The sequence below is a fragment of the Eretmochelys imbricata genome, chromosome 8, assembly GCF_965152235.1.
Source record: "Eretmochelys imbricata isolate rEreImb1 chromosome 8, rEreImb1.hap1, whole genome shotgun sequence".
Lineage (NCBI taxonomy): Eukaryota > Metazoa > Chordata > Testudines > Cheloniidae > Eretmochelys > Eretmochelys imbricata.
Genome location: NC_135579.1, coordinates 5070938 through 5090346, shown reverse-complemented (window position 1 = coordinate 5090346; position 19409 = coordinate 5070938). Strand labels below are relative to the sequence as shown.

The 19409-nt window shown below is 43.8% G+C and overlaps 1 protein-coding gene across 3 annotated transcripts; it reads right to left on the bottom strand.

Moving 5' to 3' along the window:
• Positions 1-2646: 2646 nt before the first annotated feature.
• FAM114A2 (family with sequence similarity 114 member A2) lies at positions 2647-19402 on the bottom strand. Of its 3 annotated transcripts, none has more exons than XM_077825170.1 (14): positions 19249-19402; positions 17093-17316; positions 15890-15989; positions 15130-15225; positions 14673-14785; positions 13670-13804; positions 13309-13467; positions 11628-11751; positions 10387-10466; positions 9252-9380; positions 8894-9033; positions 7804-7876; positions 6856-6909; positions 2647-5141 (listed from the first exon to the last, which is right to left on the bottom strand). In XM_077825170.1, exons 2-14 carry the CDS (start codon positions 17300-17302, stop codon positions 5040-5042), a joined length of 1515 nt encoding a protein of 504 aa, XP_077681296.1. In that variant the 5' UTR covers positions 17303-17316; positions 19249-19402; the 3' UTR covers positions 2647-5039. The 3 variants fall into 3 exon arrangements, with proteins under 3 accessions (XP_077681296.1, XP_077681297.1, XP_077681298.1); XM_077825171.1 differs by lacking the exon at positions 19249-19402 and adding an exon at positions 18251-18269; XM_077825172.1 differs by lacking the exons at positions 2647-5141; positions 6856-6909; positions 7804-7876 and adding an exon at positions 8005-8188.
• Positions 19403-19409: the final 7 nt, after the last annotated feature.

The following is a 19409-nucleotide window of genomic DNA, read 5'->3' as shown; positions in this document are numbered from 1 at the left end:
GTTTGAGGTGCACCTAAAATTTCTCAGCTGAAAGAAGAGAGCCTGGGGACTCAGTCTGCAATCTCAGCATCCAACGGGATCCAACCCCATTTGTTGCAATTCTCAGGTGACAGCAGTGGCTTAACATGCCTTCTGACGTAGAGATCGCAGCTTTTCCTTTCTGCTGGTGACCTCATCATGGTGATCCATACCTTTGCCGGCTCCAGGCTGGACTCTAGAATCATAGAATATCAGGGTTGGAAGGGACCTCAGGAGGTCATCTAGTCCAACCCCCTGCTCAAAAGCAGGACCCATACCCAATTAAATCTAAAACTGTTCAACTTGGGGTTACGCTTGATGTCCACTCAGAAGCTTCAGCTAGCGCAGAATATCAGTCGCCGCTGTTTAAACCGCGTGGGTCAATGTGAGCCCATCACATTTCTCACATCATCTGGATATAATTTAATGTGACAGTGATTGCCCAGGAAGCTGTAAAAGGCCCACGAGCCGACTATGTCAGAGGCCGCCTCTCTATCTAGGCCAGACTGTAGCAGTACAGTTGGCTGAAACACTCTTGTTGGTTTGCTCCCGGGGTTGAACTATGCGTGACTCTGCTCAGCATGATACTCATCACTTTCATGTGTGCTGAACTTAACAGAGCATTGAAGACCAAGCAAAGCAGGAGGGGAAGGTAGCCACGCAGCCAAAGTACTTATCCCTAGCAGGAGTGAAATATCGCCTATAAAGTTAGTTTTGAGACATTTCAGCCAGGTGGAATGTCTAGTTTGGCTATTAGCATGCATGCAACTACCCACCTTTCCTGCTGGGAGACTGAGATTGTTGACTTGGAGCAGTGCCATGGGAGATGTGTACAAACAGCTGGCCAGCTCCCAAATGACAGGTGCACCTTGTTACAGTCTGTTGCATTGAGCCTCTGCCAGGATAAGTTGGAGCATGGATGTGTTGATTAAAGCAGTCTGTTAACATTTCCAAAGGAGCTTAATTAACGCAGAGTAAGATGCCAGATAGTTCAAAAAAGGAACTTTCAGTGTGTGGATTCAAGGTAGTTTTCCCACACACCCCTCCCCCCAAAAACCTAAATTTATTCCAAACAAAAACTTTTCCCATCTAGATCTGAGAGACTCTTTTCAGTCATGTCCATAAACAGGGTACAGTTGTTCACTCTTGAGCCCATCCTTCCATGGACAAAGCTACTGCCAAAACCAAGACATTGCCATGTTGTGTAGACAAGCTGATTTATTTAGCACTCGGGCACCTTCGAGAAAGATTTCAGCGTCACTATCCCCCACATCTTCTCTCTTTAGTTCTGAGTCATGTCATTTAAGTGTTTATCTGAGCCACTCAGGACAGCCCAGCTCCTTACTCACTCGAGGTTTTGGTCGCCTGGCTGGCAATCCTTCTGCCACCACGTGCTGATAGCAGACCTTTGTTTCTTCCTTTGCAAGCCAGCTGGAAATTGACTGCGCTCCCCAGGCGCATAAAACATTTTTCTGATTATCCACATTTATATCTTAATAATAAAAAAAATTAACAAGCAGGGATATAGCCAGGCAAGCCCTGGGAGGAAATATCCATAATTCCATCCAGTACCGAATAAAGATTTGTTTTTTTGTTTTTTTTTTACATTAGCACAGCAGCTGGTGGAAGGCTGTTTTCTAAGTCCACGTGTAACAGAATCTCATTGAATGAAAGAAAATAATTACATTTTTCCCACTGCCCACTACATTGCCTCCATCTTATCTGACCCTTATCCAGTCTAGAAAGCCTCTCACCTCCTCAAAGAACCAGCACCAGGAGCTCTCACATTACTTCCAGCTCTCATCAAGTTCAGGCACCAGCCAAGGCTGAGTAACAGGATCTCTATTCATTTGAAAACAGTGCAGCCAGACAAAGCCTTTGAGTAAACACTTGCATTGACTCTATAGCTGTTTTCTTTGGTAAACCTGATTGACTATTTGGATGAGCAAGAATGAGGCTATTCTAGCGTTGGCTATTTGTTACTGTAGTGCATCCCTGTTGAATATCTAGCCCGACAGTCCTGCCATCTTACGCCTTAAAGAAATGTAGCTGTTTGGAGTGTTTCTGATTAGACCCCTATGGATTTGAAAAGCAGCTGCTGCTGCCCCATCCAAACCCATTCTCCTTCATGCGCTCTGCTCGTCTATCATTTTCTGCATTTCTCAACCTGTCGGCTTGATCAGTGAGGTTGGCATTTTGCAAAGACTCAAGGGTGGTTTCTAAATACCTCGTTTGCCATCATTGCTTATTTCCCACTTGACATCCTGGATTTAGACGAGCACACCCAATTACGCTGGTACTAGCAGCCCGAGTTCAGCTAATCCTGCTTCTCTACAGAGATTGATTCTGCCACCCGTTTGCTTTCAATGGGCTTGCCTGTGTAGAATGGCATTAAACATGCAGACTACTTGCTAAAATGCCATACCCTGTGAACAGGGGTAGCTGAACCTGACCAGCGGCAGCAGTCGAAGAGGGAAGTGAAGACGGACGCATCTAATTCTGACTGTCTTCTTGCATTTCTCTTATTGCTGTAGGAACTACTCAGTCAGCTTCATGGTACTAATCCAGATTCTGGCTCAGTGTTTGGTTTTGGAACAGTGACATCAGAACAAAAATAGCGTTCAGTCAGTTAGTGCAGAAACTTCCTTTTAATCATGAGCTTATAAAGTCTACATCATTGAAACAGTAGCACATCTCAGAGAATTTACATCCACCAAGGAGCCTGTCTCTCTCTCGCTAACTGTGGGGGATAAAACACCCCAGTACCAGTATAAGACCTGGTAAATATGGGGCTCAAAACCACAGCCAGAGGCTGGGACAGGGAGCTCAAGAGAAAACAATGCATACTTTAAGCATCAATGCACTTTCCTTGATAGCATCTGTGGCAACTGTCGCTCCAGGTTGAGAATGGAGCTCTGGCCTCCCTCCTATATACATATATAAAAACACTGCTCAGCCATAGGGCAGGGGAGAAGGAAGGTAAGAGTGGGGCCACAACTGCATTAGCACCCCAGAGCAATTCTGCCAGATTAGTTATTGCCAGTTCATGATACATGAAACAGCACTGGCATTTAACTCAGCTTCTGGCCACAGAAAAAATGACTCACAGGTATTCAGACATTATGGTGATGAGCACAGTATAAGAACCGATACAGAATAGAACAGCTCTGTGAAAGAAAAGAGCATAGAGTATGTGTGTTGGGGTGGGGTGGGGGGGGTTGTTCTTTCCTCCCCATCCCTTTGATCCTCCCCCACACCTCTCCCCACATATGATGTACAATTCTCAGAGCAATGCCTGAACACTTATTCCATGTATGGTTTTATTAATAGAAAAGTCAATCCATCCACAGATTTGATCATTCAACCAAAACTGAAGCAAGGATTTTTCCAGCTATACAAAATAGGAGAAGCTATTAGCCAAAAGGTGTTTCTATAGTAAAAACCAACTCTCTCTGCTTGGCAACAAGCTGTATCAATGGAGCAGAGCACAGGGAAGCATGGAACCCAAGAGTAGAGATTTGCAAGACCTGCTAAAACCTGGAGACGGCTAAGGCTGGGACTAGAGATTCATCATTACTGATGAGCCAGTACTGAGGAACGCAGGTATGACAGTCTACTCTCATTAGCTGCCGGGACTCCCTTTTTATTCCATTTTAAGCCACCTCTTTCTTTCCCTGTCGGTGCAGCAGAGGCTGTTCCCTTCCAGTGAAGAAGCTCAAAAGGTACAGAGTGCAAAAAGTAACAAAATAAGGAAGTTTTAAAGCACAAAGGAAAAGATGCCCTGTGTGGAACAGCAGCTTGTGGAGCAGATGAGGCGTCCCAGTGCCATTGTCAAGCTGTTTCCTCTCGGACGTATTCTAATCGCCTCCTACTGGGACAGGAAGTAGTACACTGCATCATTTTTATACAGTAGCCTAAGAAACTCCTTCAGTGGTACGTGACAAACGTCTGTACACACAGACCGCGACTGATGGGTCACGTTGTACTGAAAGGTAATGAGAAATTCTCTGCTCTGTTACTTGAACATCCCTTCTGGTTGCTTTTCATTTATTGTTACAGGGCCATGCACCCTGTTGTTCTGAACAAATCAGCCTGTTACAGCTTTCTTCTCACTAATGGGGCCACCTGTAACCCTGTGTGCAACCCTTGTCTTCTTGAAGCAAACATCTTGCAGGAAAGAGAAACACAGTCTTCGTCAAAATCCCCAAGCCCCATCCAAGAACTCAGTATGTACGTAAGAGACCAGCACCCTTCAGCAAGCTGCCGCTTTCGTATATACAGAGCATCAGGGACCTTAGATTCTGTTCTTTCAAAGCTGAAGTCATTCCTGAGACCCTGAACCTTGCCGTATCTTGTACCCAGCACACACTTAGCAGGAACAGAAGTATGTGCCTCGGAATTCAAACTCAGCTGGAGAGTTTGGTTAAATTCTCATTAACCAGTTACCCTAGTCTTTCCTCTAGAGTGATTTAGCTTCAGTCTTCCTCAAAATAGTCGTTCCTGAAAGAGCTTGTTAACAAACTCAGCTATGGGAGCGCAGAGAGAAGAGTAATAAACAGTCAGCCAAAACTAAGGACTGGTCTACACTGGGAATTTACATCGGCACAGCTACGTCTCTCAGGGGTGTGAAAAATCCACACCCCTGAGAGATACAGCTATGTCGACAGAAGAATTCTTCATCAACCTGGCTACTGCGTCTTGGGGAGGTGGATTACCTACACTGATGGGAGAACTCCTTCAGTCAGCATAGGTAGTGTCTACACTCAAGTACTACAGAGGCACAGCTGCGCTGCTGTAGTGGTTTAAGTGTAGACTTACCCAAAGAAACAACCTGCACTTGCCAGATTGCCCAGATGCCTCTTGACAAATTGTACAGCTAAGACCTGGCCAGTCAGCATTTTGTCATCACCACTCTGGTACCAGTGATTAAAGTTTCGTTTATTTTCTGTCCCTACCCCATTCCCAGGCAAGGGAATGATCAAGTGGGCAGATGTGGTTTCTGCTTGACTAGCAGGATTCATTCATTGCTGGGATAATTCAGTTTGAGTCTGGATAAGAGAGATCTGTAGCACAGGCAGGAGTAGCTGGAAGGCATCTTGGATATACGAAGCACTGTTTGAAGCCTACAAAACAAAACAAATTACATTAGAGACATTCATGCTACCAGTCTTCATTACTGCTTGATGTGTGTGTACTATACGGTCACTGATTATTAATATACCTAAGCAATATCAGGCTACTACTTTCAGATGCAGCAATTTCTTTTCAGTTAAGTCTACTTTTTAAACGCCAGTTTATCCCATTGGGCAAAAGGTGGCCAACTGACTCTCAAGAATTGCCATACCATTTCAGAGCTGATACACCTAGCTCAGTATGCTGCCCCTAGAATACTCAGTACCAGCTGCTCCAGAGGAAGGCATAAGAAACTCTGCTGTAGAAAGGAAGCACACACCAACAGGGAACATTTCTTCCTAACCCCCTCAGTTAGAAGTTACCCACTTTGGGAATCCCTTTAGTTGGGAAGCATATGGATTGTCACACACTGAATGATGTGACTTGTCCAAGGTCTGAACACAGCCGTTTCTAGCCCGTTGCTGTAATTGCTGGAGCTGCGGTAAAGTCTAGCATTTTGAGCCACAGGGGTTCACAAAACATTTCAGGTTGGAAGCTCACACGCAAAGCTATCTATCATCAACTGAAACAAAGTTTCATGCCAAATTACACAAGTCATCCATGGTCCAGTTGGAAGCTTTACAGGCGTTCAACAGACTTGGGCTGAGTTTCTAACAGAAAACAGGATGACTTTTCTATTGGCAGGCCTGCACAGCTCTAGCAATTCCTAGAGCCCCACAGCCTCCTGGACTGTGAATATCAGCTGTGCACTCAGGCGATACCCCTGAACGCGTGAACAGCTTCAGATCCTGAGGGAAAAGCGAGCTGCAAAAACAGAAACCAGCAATTTCTGCTAATAATAAATCCTTTGCTTTCAAGCAACAGAATCCCTACTCAGGTACTCCAGGCAAATGGGGATAGCTATTCAGAACTAAACTTTCAGTGGGGAAGATTGAAATTTCTAATGCAACATTTCACACCACATGTGACTATCTGAAAGCTGTAACTCTTCCCCATCCACACAAATGGACATGGATTTTTCATCACATCAATTTAGAACAAGTTCTCTCTAGAAAAATTAAAATAGTATGAGCCCTCTGAAAAGTTTGAGCTCAGTCTCATTAATAGGCCAGGATTAAACATGTAAGGACTGTCTCTAATATTTTAGCACGTTTGTTTGTTTGTTAGTAGCTTGCAAATATTCCAATTCTATCTTGCTTCTATTTGAGAAATGGTTACTGCTTATTTAACTGCAAGAAAGATGCATGTTGAAAAAAATCCACAAGAATCCAGTTTTCTTGGCAAGAGTACTACTGAAAATCTTATTAAATTACTATGTTTAGAAAGACAAGCTAATTTGTTTTGTCTAAATCTGTAGAATCTCTTATGTTTACCGGCTGAAATTTGGGAGTTGTTTGAAGGAGAATTGCCAATTAGCTGACAGGAAAGGCAGACATTTTACAAAATGACATTCCCTTCTGCTGCATCTTCTCTACACTGTTCTGAAGGGATCATGTTTATACTTTACCAAATACATTGCACATCTGGCACAGATTATAGTAGCAATGCTCCCTCGGATATCTATTAAGACTTGTAAATTACCAGTTGGGGAAGCAGTCTTAAGCCATAGTTTAGAAAACTGGACATGAATAGGGATAATGAAGTGGGGATTGACTAGTCTGTCCACATTCCCACATTAGTAGCTGTAAGTGTATCATAACTGACCTCCAAAAACACTCCAGTGATTAATGGGTTAAGCACATCTGCCTTCTCTTTGACCTGGAAAGATTAGAGACAGATCATAGTACTTGACAATCTGATTGCATTTCCTTTCAGCAAAACACAGGGCCAGATCCTCACCTACTTTAGAAATCGGCATAGCCCTTTCACCGTCAGTGAAGCTGCACTGATTTACACCAGCTGAGGATGTGGACATAATATGAAAATCTAGACTTGTACAAGTCCCAGCATATACCGAAAGCATTCTATATACAATGATGTGCACTGAACTTCCAGATGAACTGGGGAGAATTAAAGCAAGCTAATGTGACATATTTCTAACAAAAGCAACTGTAGGCTGGTATGAACTAGGCTTAGAACAATGGAAAGCTCTTGTGTATGAGTTGAGCACTGTGCATATATGCAAATAGTGGGTTCCTTTCAGAGACAGCTCTCTGTCTCTGCAGAGGAGAAGATCATGGAGGTATCCCTGAGAGGTGGGCCACAAACCATAGACGCATACAACAGAATTTCCCCACCATTTTGGCTACCAATGTGTGAGAGGGGTACATAATACCCTACAACAATTACACCTTCATCATCACAGCCATTAGCTACTTAGTCTCCTCAAAGCATGGAAAGAGTTGTCTGAGCTGGATGACTTTATTTCAGTAAAGTTCACTTTGAACTCCAATCCAGGCTGAAAAGCCACTAGCTTTACAGGCTGATAATGTGAAAAATCTGAAGGTCGTAATGAATTAGGATGCAGCAAAGCTCACCGATAACACACCTGTGTATTTTAAAAGTACAGAAGATGAGACAGCATGAGAAGCTGTGCAGTGGAACAAAAGGGCATGAGGGCATTTCAGGGACACTACAGTCTGTTTTGAATGCAGCAAGAGGTTGAGCGGGACCAACCAATCTCATTCCTGTTAAACAAGAAGTAGGTCTTACCCCTGCAGTTGTTAAGCACGTCGTAAACTCTTTAGATAGAGAACACAATTCTTTGCATAGCACAATAGTCATTCTGGAAAAGCAAAAAGGAAAATTATGTAGTAAAGGCACTTTAAAAAAAAATCCCCTTTACTTCGCCATTGTCATCTGTAAAACAAAATCACCCACTTCCAAATGTACATTTTTCTTTAAAAACAAAAAGATAGATATAAATGTTTAAGGGTCCAACAACAAAGCGTCTAAAGAATGAGAAGTTCTAAATAATATCTGACAAGAGAACAAAGCTGAAACTTGGAAGCAGATTTTGGAGAACAGGAATGCCTGGTCTGAAGGGAACATTACTTTAGATAGAGAACACAATTCTTTGCATAGCACAATAGTCATTCTGGAAAAGCAAAAAGGAAAATTATGTAGTAAAGGCACTTTAAAAAAAAATCCCCTTTACTTCGCCATTTGTCATCTGTAAAACAAAATCACCCACTTCCAAATGTACATTTTTCTTTAAAAACTATTGCTATTTTAGTTACAAGCAGGAAGTGTCGTCTTGTTCGTAAAAGAGAAATAGTTCTTTTACATGCTCACCCATTGCCTCTTAATAAAACAAGTCCCTGCTTGTCATAATCAGTATCAGGGAGATAAGTCTGCTCAGGATGATTTTAATATTAGGCATCTAATGTGCTAGCAACAGGCTAGCAAAACGATACTGAATAATCATTTTATATAAAGAGAATAGCTCTCTTTACACTATTTTAAACAGAGTATTTTGTGGGCTCCAGTTTTTTTCTTTTTAAATGCCTGTCTACTAAACTAGCACATGTTTAGGGCAGAATTCACTTCTCAGAGCAGCATGAAAGCAGTCACATAATATTTTCCTTTCTCCATGTGTTCCTGTCAAGAAATTTCTGTATATACAAAAGACAGTCAAGTTCTGTTTAGTGAAGACAATACTGCCCTTAGCAATTTCTAACATAAACGCAACCAGGCGTAAACTGCTGGCTGAGAACTGTGGAGAGAACCCACACAGCAATGCCTACACCAACAGCAGGATGCAAACCTAACCAGGTACTATAGCATAATTCAAAGGACTTACTGTGAAAGGGCTTTGGCTCGGCCTGTGGCTGACACCTCTTGCTTCTGACCATGTAGGACTAATGCTGCAGTTTTGTGGAACATTTCAATGGAGTAGGCTGTCAGTTGAGCCAGACTTCTAATGGCAAATGCATGTATATCCTGCAGGAGTTACAAAGAGCTCATTCTAATAGGTTTGCTATTATTTTAAAATAAGACTTCTCTCCACTCTGCCCCCTCCCCCACTCCCATCTCTAGGAGTTAATGTAAAGATTCTAACTGTGAGTTGAAAGCCATAAGCAACCAGTTGGCACATTATCCTAGATTGACATCCCCTCCACAGTTAGATTTCATTTTCTCTCTCTCCTTTGTCCACTTACCTCTACGGATGTTTTAACATCTCGGTCAGCATCCCCTGAATCCAGCTGTTGGTTTTCTTTGCTCGTTTTCCTCTCTTTTGGAGTTTCCATGTTGAGTCTTTCAATCCATTCATGAGCAGATTTCCTTGCCTGTGTAATAAGAGGCACAGACACATCAGCATGGCACTTAATGACTGGGATGAGATCCTCCCACACTCTGTAGAAGGTGGAAGAGAGGATCTCTTTGTAAGAAACGGTTACTACCCCTACACTGGTGGAAAGAAATGGGACAAGCAAGTCAGTTACCTGCTGAACTTTGCAGTGGGTCGAGTGAAATACAAGGGAACTGGCTACTGTGCACACGTACTTTTGGTACCTGTTTTTCTTTCTCACAAGACGTACCACGACATGTGCTGTTTTAACAGCATGACTGTGATCAAGAGGTTTTTTTTTAGGGTTTCCAACAGATGTTAGTGCCACTCAGTGGACCACAATGGTATTGTAAGAGGGTAAGAAAAGGAGACATTCCTCTAAATGTATTAACTGGTCTGATGGAGAGGAAGTTGCCTTAAGAGAATTTCAGATACTGGGTTATGGGTTCATGAAACTGATCAGCAATAACCCAGTGCATGAACTGTAAATAAGATACTTGATAATTCCAGTACTGAGAACCCTGGAGACATTTATGAACTATTCAACAACATATAAGGAACATTTGTAATTTTTTTATATATATATATTTTCTATATAGAGAGAGACAGCCCTTGCTCCTTTTCCGTAGCTTCAACGGAACGGGCCATTGTTACAGATATAATCTTCTGAAGAAGGCACACTTTTAAAGCTAGGAGATGATTTTAAAGCCAGATGTTGCGAATGGGCAACAGGGGTTGGATCACTCGATCATTACAAGTTCTGTTCGCTGGCCACTGTCAGAAGACAGGACACTAGATGGACCATTGGCCTGACCCAGTATGGCCGTTCTTATGAGACCTGGGCTCATCTTATCAAGGGTTCCAACATTTAAATGCTCCTTACCATTTTGTAATCCACAGGGGGAAGAACAGTGCTTCATACTTTTAACACCTCCACCAGGAGTTCAAGACCTGGTGTCCTGAGTTTTACCCACCAGCCATCAGAGGACACAAAGCTAACTCACTGTGGCTAATTTGTCCGGCTTGGCTGAGACGTGCAGTTCGAAGAAAAGCGCAGTTATTTCCTTTGTGAAATCTTCATCTCCTGAAGGAAACAAAGCAGGTTGGCAAGACTCGGAAGAGTAAGACAGTCTGTACTGCACAAATAAGTGATAATCAGGAAATATACAGTGTATAGCCATGCAGCTTGTTTCTGTCCACATGCCTCAAGGGTTCAGCAACTGCTGACAACCAATGGCTGCATTTAATTCATCTTTAAATCACATTCAACAAAGGATTCAAACTCCTCAAACTTGTTTTTTCTTAATGCAATTTATTGGGCATTATTTGGTTTTGAGGGCCTATAGATATGTCACTAAGACTAACAAGCCTTCGGCCAAGGTAATTCTATTTTTACAGCTAGCATCCAACCACAAACAACATAAATTCTGCATTTCAGAAGACATCTGCTTGCACAGCACCTTAGAGAATTTTTAAGGCCATTTAAAGCCAATGGTTTTCCTATTATATATGCGGGGCCAGATGTTGACAAAAACAGGAAAAAACCTGTTGGATCCATCATGTACAAAGATAAAAATTATAAATAAGGCTCTAGAGTACCTAACACTGAATGCGCCAGCCCTCTTTGCTTGGCCACTTGGGTAAAATCGAAACAAGAAAGTCGTTTATGTTCAAATTAGTGAAAGCTTCAACAACTGGATGCTCCCTGCTGTGCAGGTTGTTTCAGAGCTTTACGATGTCCCTCCAAACTATGTGGCCAACACTAGCAGAAACTTTTACCTTTCAAAAAAAGTGCCTTTTCTGAAGTCAGATAATGCTACTAATAGGTTTCCCTTAGCGCCAGGAAACGAGGCGGTTGGGAAGAAGTAAATCTCTTGGGATTTCCTACATAGCTCTCCCTTCACTCCCCCACCACAAGCCCACCCCTCATTTTCTTCTCTCTCATAAGACCCTGCATCAGAGGGACCTCCTTTCTTTTGCCCAAGGTGCACTGGATGAGCCTATCAGTTCCACTCCTGCACTGTCAATGGGTCCCTGCAGAGGAGGAGTTCTCCCTATCCTCACAAAGATTAAGGGCACTGCCTTTCAACAGTGCTCCCAACTGCTGATAGGTTGAGGATCAAGGGACCAGCTGAATAATAACCAACCCTGGGCCTTTCACACATTGCTGTGGAAGGCTAGTTGGTTTTAAATTGGAGTTTAAAAACCAGCCTCCCCGCCTGTAAACGCGAATCCCCTTACTTACCCTTCTTCTCTTCCTCTTCATCATCATAAAACTCAGCTAATGAAAATGCTTCTTTGAGCTGCTCCAACTCCATTTTTAACATGTCTAACTCTTCTCCAGAGAGGGCATTTATAACTGACTTCACCTAGTTAAGAGCAAGACAGCCATAAAAAGAGCCATAAATGCAACAGGAAAGAGAAACAAGATGGAAATGATACAGTGCAGCAGTATTAATGACATGCTGATACCAAATGCAGCTGTCCCTTTAGGACAGAGTTCTCTGCCAGGCCCCATTAAAGAGTAATTGATTCTTTACCGGGCTTCCCGATGTTTCATGTTTCAGTTGATATTTGCCAAAAATTGAATAGCTGGGATACAATTTGTGTTAACCTAGTAGGATCACCAAGATTGAAAAATATCACACTGCCCACACGTCAGGAAAGCTAGGAAGAATAGAATTGTGTGTCCAAGGAAGGGATCGTGTGACCCAGTAGCCAATCAAGCGTCAGGTTTATGGAATCAGGGGTTGAGGTGACACTAGAGAGCTGTACCTGCCGCTAACTACTTGAGCACAGGCGTTTGCTGCGAATGAAGAAGCATCAGCTTGTTGGCCGGAGGACAAATGACAGCCGGGGAAAATTCATATTTAAAGAAAACAAAAACCAGAGAGTGGCTCCTTTGTTACAGGCTAAACTACAACATACTGTACTTGGCTTGGTGCTTACCATTTTCCATTTCCTGTCCATGCATTCTGCTCAGCCTGAAGGTACAAGTCATCAGACTTATTTTTTATGTATATAATGTAGATGAGGCTCGTGGCACTATTATTAAGATTGCCTAACACTTCCCATAAGAAGACCCTGTTTTCAGTTGCTTAGCCACTTGGGCTGAAGTTTTTCACGCCAAGTTGTCTGCCTCAAGATGCATTTTTCTGGGAAGATTTCAGCTAGAATGGTTCAGCCATTCCAGGGGAAAATACATTCTGCTCATCTTCACTAACTTCTGGTAATTTTTTTTTCTAAATGCTCTCGCACCCCAATTCTTTGGAGCGGAGACTTGAAATTTGGCAGAGGGGAGGGGTATCCCTTGTATCTGGAGTGTGCCTCCTGCCACCCCTGTGAAAATCCACCCCAATTTGGACAATTATAAGTCTTTATTTTCGTATTGCACTTTGCTAATGCTCACTGGAGACTTCTTAGATATTAGCAGCTCAATTCTAGCTGAAGATTACGTCTACAAATGCATGCTCTAGCCCCAAGGCTGAGCAGGACTTTCCCTGCAATTGCAGCTCTGGGCTGTGCTGGATCTGGGCATGTGTACTGAGAGGAGGAAGACTGTCTCTCCTGTGCTCTCAGAGCAACTGGGGAGACAGAATAATTTGGGACAAGGAGTCTGAAGGGTGCAAAAACTGGTACTGGCTGGGCAAGCACATCGAGTCTGTGAGCCGGGGAGGAGTGAAAGGAGGTGAGGAGATGGAGTTAATTACGTGTGATCATACAATCAGACAATATCATAATGCATACGCACAAGGGGGCCAAATTAGGTTGCACCGGCAACCTTAATTCTGGCATTTCCCAAATTTTGAGTGCTTGACATTGCAACCATAATAATGTTTTTTAAACAGGTTTTTGTGCATAAATATAACCTTTTCCCTCCTCAGCTGCACATAGGAACTAAAAAGTAAACTGCTCAAAGCCATTACCTTTGAATCACTCTCTCTGGAAAGCATCTCCAAGGCTTCCAGATGTGAAAGACCCTGAAACTCATCAAAGAGTAACCCATAATGGGCTTGCTTCTCGGTAGCCATGGTAACCTCAGTAGCTGTCCGCTGCTCTTCTTTCTCCTTTGCCTCTCGCAAGACCTGAAAAGGAAAAGCGGAGATGTCAAATCAGCGTGTAGAGAAATTGGCTAAGGGAGGCGAAGGCCCCAGTGAACAATTTTCGGAAGCGTTCACTTGATGCTAATACTGAAGGTTCCTTAAAAGGAAAACACAGGGAAGAAAAAAAAAAATGAGAGAGAAACTGCTGAGAGTCTCACTGTCAGGGTTGGAGAGAAACTAATACCTGTGATAGTGTGGAATTCCTGTTCATTAAGCCCTTTGTTTTCTTGAATCCAGGGTCTCCTTCAGCTATCACGTCCATTGTCTTCTTCCCAATGAATTCCAAGGCATCCAAACCGCCACTAATAACACTCTTCCCCTAGAAAGCAGATTTGCAAATTGACAGAATGCATGTAAACAATACTTCTGTTTGTCTAGCTACAGTTAGTTTAAATGTATTATTAAAATATGATTTAAACCAGAAGTGATGTGGGCCAAATGCTCGTGTTTCAAGCCCAAGCTAGACACCCTGATCCCCATACAGTAAAGAGCATGAGAAACAAGGAAGAGACACTAATAGCCAATGTTTTAATGGGAGTGCTCAGCTGGAGAATACGGCCCACCATCACAGTTGCAACAGCCACCCTGAATTTATAAAATGCACACATTAAAAAAATCCTTCTCTCTCTTCCCTTCAGTCAGAAGAAGCTCAACTATGTTCATTTATCCGTTTTTAAAGTGTGTTATTAGACGGTTGCTGAAAACCAAAAAGAAGAAGTGGGCTTTGCATTTTGCTCTGCTGGTAGTGAGGCTTCTCTTCTAGAGTCATGGGCCAGTCACTAGGAAAGCTCTGCCTCCTGCACGCCAGAGTTTTACGCTTGAGGGTAAAGAGTCCCACTGGAAGTAGCTATGGTCAGTAGGACGAGTCGCCCCCCACCCCAAGTAATTTGGGTCAATCCCACGAGTACTATGAAGAGGAGGACTGGAGTCATTCCTAGAAACGTCACTGAAGTTAGTGGAGTTACTCCAGGAATGAATCTGCCCTTGAATTTAGCCCGTTATTCTACAGCGAACCAGAAAAGACAGCAGAGCATTGGGGTGACACTCTATGCTACAGATCTGAAGGCCATAAAGAAAGGCCGGATAAATTAAAGAGTAGAATCAAGGTTTGTTGGTATGAGGCTTCAGTGTCAAGGAAAAATAAGTGATGTTAGCCTATTTCCCAGGCTCCCCACCCGCCCACTCACTGTGCTTTGAACAGCTGTAGAAAGAGTGGATAAAACTCCGAAAGCTCCACTGATGGGCGAGGAACTGCTGTCACCAACTCCGCCTGTAATGCTTGCTTCAGCTCTCTGTCTTCCTGCATCGGAGAGGGGGGGAAAGGTGTTTTATTTTTCAAAACTTGCAAACAACAAAAAAGTTAAGATTGTAAATAGATATCGTCTGTTTCAGGTGGGCAAATGCACAAATCTCAGACAGAAGAGAGGGCCACAGCACGTGAGACAGAAAGAGTTAAGATCACTCTGCTATAACTCAGACTCTGCAGAGCTAACAGAAATAAGCACTGAAACATTATTGTAGTAAACAGATGTCAATCTCAGTACACACTGAGCAGACCTGTTGAGTGTAAGATGGTGCTATTTTTAGACCACACTTGGAGAAATTCAAAAATTACATTTTTTATTTTTAATAATAAAAACTGACCTCCTGTAACAACTTTGGCCTCTGACGAGATTTCACTAGGGCTGGGGATCCCAAAGGACGTCTCTGCTTTTTCGATGACATTCGAAATACCTTGTCCTAGAGAAGGCAATGCTGTTACTTCAACTCTAAAACAGAACTGCATTCACTTTAGCCACTAAGAAAGCAGTGATTGAATCAGAAATAAGATTAACCACCAGGGACTGCCCACTGGAGATACAGATATAGATATATAAGCACTAACCACACAGTCAATACTAAAAGCAGTTGCAGTCTGGCTTGCTTACTGACCAGCATAAAGAATTCATCTGACATTGCAGCTTTATGCTGTATCCCACTGATGGGAAAGTCTCAGAAATTTGTCACGTCTTTTAATACCTCAGCTGGCCATTGTTTGTGCCAGCTCCTTAAAAGCCTGAAAGATATTCTGCTGTCCATTTCTCCCTACCTCTTGTTTTGATTTTTGATTTTTTCCCCTGTATTTTGAACAGAGTGCTTGATTTTTGCCAACTCTTGCTTCTGAATTTGAAGCAAGCAAGACAGCATAAGCTGGAGACATTCGTGAAAACTGAAGCCTGATTTTAGACTGCAAAAAAAAGTTAATATAAGAACGGCCATATTGGGTCAGACCAAAGGTCCATCTAGCCCAGTATCCTGTCTTCCGACAGTGGCCAATGCCAGGTGCCCCAGAGGGAATGAGCAGAACAGGTAATCATCAACTGATCCAATTATATCGAATTAGCAAAATGCCAGCAGCTCTTACCTACTGTAGCTACTGTGGCAGAGGCAGTGGAGAGAAGTGACTTTCCCCAGCTCCCCCAGTATCCCCATCCTGTCTGAGATGCATCAGTGGAATCAGAGACCTTTATTTAGAGAAATAGAGATGAAAGACAGCAAAGTGACTCACTGATCTCTGAACTGTATCTTTGAGAACCTCTTTTTTAACAGTAGTAACAACACTGAACTTCAGCCAACATGAACACATATTACATATCAATCTGTGACCTCCTTGATCTTCAATAAGTATCATACAATTACTCAGTTAGGGTTAAGTTCACCCTCCTGCAACAAGGCCAGAATAAGTGAACAGGGCAATTGCTACACTGTATCAGACTCGTGGTCCATCTTCTCCAGCATCCTGTCTCAGACAGTGGCCAGCACCAGATGCTTCGGAGGAACGTGCAAATGTGGGGTACTCTTTCCCCTTTCCAATGAAGATCTCTTCCTAAACCCTAAATGGAGTTTAGGTGGGGCATTATTTCGGAGTTGGGAGGGAAGGAATTTGGACACTACTGTACTAGCGATAAAAACGGAGGAAGAAAAAGGGAGAGCAGAAATTAATAGCAGAAGCATTAATGTTGGTACCCTGTAACCTTCCTCTTCTGCATGCAACCCTCTCTCAGGAACGATGTGCAATATCAAAGTTTAATGGTGAGCTATCCGATCTGTATTTGACCATGAAATAACTTCTTTCTACTTTAAGAAAAAAGAAATGGGGTTGCAAAATGTGAGAAGGTTGGGGTATGGAAGCAGGAAGGAAGGTAGGAAAGAGGAAGATCTGTTTGTTTTTTTTGTTTAAAGGTTCACAGTTCATTCCCCCCCATCCTGTCCCTTTCTAGTACAGTCAGTGTTCTAATGTCATTTGTTCCACCCTTATCTAACCCCCCATGAGAAGAAGCCAGTTCCTAGCTATCCTATCTGTGCAGTTCTAATATAAAGCCATGACTTTCTGCCACTCATGGGGAGAAGTCAGAGACCCAATTGCCAGGTTTGATGCAAAACCCATTCAAACTAATGACATTTAAAATAATTCATTTTCAGGATTTCTCAGTGCAAAACTCTATTTTGCCACAACTCTACATGAAAGGGCTTCATCATTGTTTCCAACACAACCAGAATTCTGCTGTGTTCAAAGTTTGTGCAATTTACCAATCTGCATGTTCAAAGAGTCAGCACAGAAACATACTTTCAGGGCTTGATCCACTGGCTCTTCTGCAGCAATAGGCTTGCTGGAGGGTTTGGCTTCGGGTCTTTTCCGAGTCAGAGCCACAGGTTCAGGTTCATCCTGTTCCCTACCACTGCTCTTAACGGACCCAGCTTCCTCCACTGTCTGTCCATTCTCATCCTTCTGGGAGGCACCTACTTTCAGGCTTTCACTGCCATCTTTTTCAGACATTACTAGAACATCTCCTAGAAAATAAAGTGATTCCAAGAATAACACCAACCCACTAGGATATTTTTGACATTCCTTTAAAATACTACACTGCTCTCTTGAATAGCTAAGTGAGAAGACACTGTTATTCTCTTCCTCTCCCCATATATAGGCTCCCACTCGCCTTCTATATGTCAATTAATTTTTTGAGAAACAAGGTGGGTGAGGTAATATCTTTTATTGGACTAGCTTCTGTTGGTGAAAGGGACAAGCTTTCAAGCTCTTCCTCAGGTCTGGGGAAGGAAGCAGAATGCTCTCTCAGTCAGTTTGAGTTACGCATGATTGACAGGAAACAGTGTGACAGGACTTTAAACTTCCAAATACGAGAGATCACGCTATCTAAGAGCCATACCCTCCCAGCAGGAAAGGAACTGAGCAATATCTGTAAGTGCTGCACTACAAGTCCAAAGGGTGTGCAGATAATTTAATCTATGGCTTGTCTCACTAACCCAGACGGCTTTGGTGGACTGTTTTTGAAAAGCGTTTGCCAAATATGAAAGAATAGCACTATTAGAATTTGGGCAGTTGAGTAAGTTGCAGCACGTTTATTTGAGCGTTGTGCATTTATAGCAGAGCTTTTTTAAAGCGTACAAACAATTTGGAAATTCATCGTCACTGGCAACTTGCATCTGAAGTCGCAAGCTGCCATACAAATCCAATTGCTGGATAAGGACCTATAAACCACCACTTGTAAACGAGATTTTTCCCCATCATTGATGGGCCAAACAGTCATAACTTCATTAACTCCAAGTCAGTTAATAATTAAAAGTTAGATGTTAATGCAACACCAGACATTGTAATGAAGCTCGTTATATGTGCAAAAAGATGCCAGCTTATGGCTGCTATGGGAATCAGACTTTAAACAGCCCGACTTTGGTGTACTAAAATATCTCTGGTAAATCAAAACAGTACCATTCCACTTTACATTTATTTATAAGTCCCAGAAAGTCCGCTGGTGACGCAATCAGATCAGCTTGTTACATTGTAATGCACTGGTCACCTTTCTCTTAGTAAAAAAGAAGAGACAAATCACTATTCTGTCAATTTAAGATGACATTTCCAAAATCCTAGGTGCATGACCCCATTTCCCCCTTTGTCTCGTCATTCCCCACCTACATATCCCAGAGACATTTCTACGCTCCTGGTATTTTACAAACACACATGCAGCCTCAAGCCCTTGCCCATGGGATTTAGACACACGTTCTCCATCACACACGGGATGTAAAAAGCTTGACAAGTGCAATACCGTTCCAGCTCCCTCCCAAGGTTCAACATTCATGCTCCCAGTTACTCACCCACCCAGATGAAAGCGCACGACCCCAAATTGACTAGAACACAGACTAGTTTGAGAGATCATGTTCACTGTTAGATATCTTCTCAAACATGGCCTCCTGCCCGCGGCCCTCCCTAACACACCCCACCCTGGCCCCCTAAACCTCCTCCGCCAGATCCCCCCTAGCATCTCTACCCTGACCCCCTCTTCCAGGGTCTCTCCCAGCACTCCTCACCCCTACCCCCCAGGATCCCCCCTAGCACCCCTCTCCCTCTGGTCTCCCCTCCAAGATCTCCCCTAGCACTCCCCACCCCTGCCCCCCAGGATCCCCCCCTAGCACCCCGCTCCCCCAGGGTCTCCCCCAGCACCCCCCACCCCTACCCCCCAGGATCCCCCCCAGCACTCCCCACCCCTGCCCCCCAGGATCCCCCCCAGCAGCCCTCTCCCTCTGTCCCCCCTCCAGGGTCTCCTCTAGAACTCCCCACCCCTGCCCCCTGGTACCCCCCACCCCTGTCCCCCAGTACCCTCTAGCACTCCTCTCCCTCAGTCCCCCCCAGGATCCCACCCAGCACTCCCCACCCCTGCCCCCCAGGATCCCCCCACCCCCAGGGCCTCCCCTCGCTCCCCCGGCCCTCACCTGCAGGGCAGGCCCCGGCCCGGCCGCCTCCGCCTCTGCCGGTGACAGTTGCCGCCACGTCTCAGCCGTGCCCCCTCACGCCCTCCGCGGACACGCACCGCTGGAGGACCAGCGCCATAGAGACTGCGGGACAAACAGGAGCGCCCCCGCGCTGACCCCGG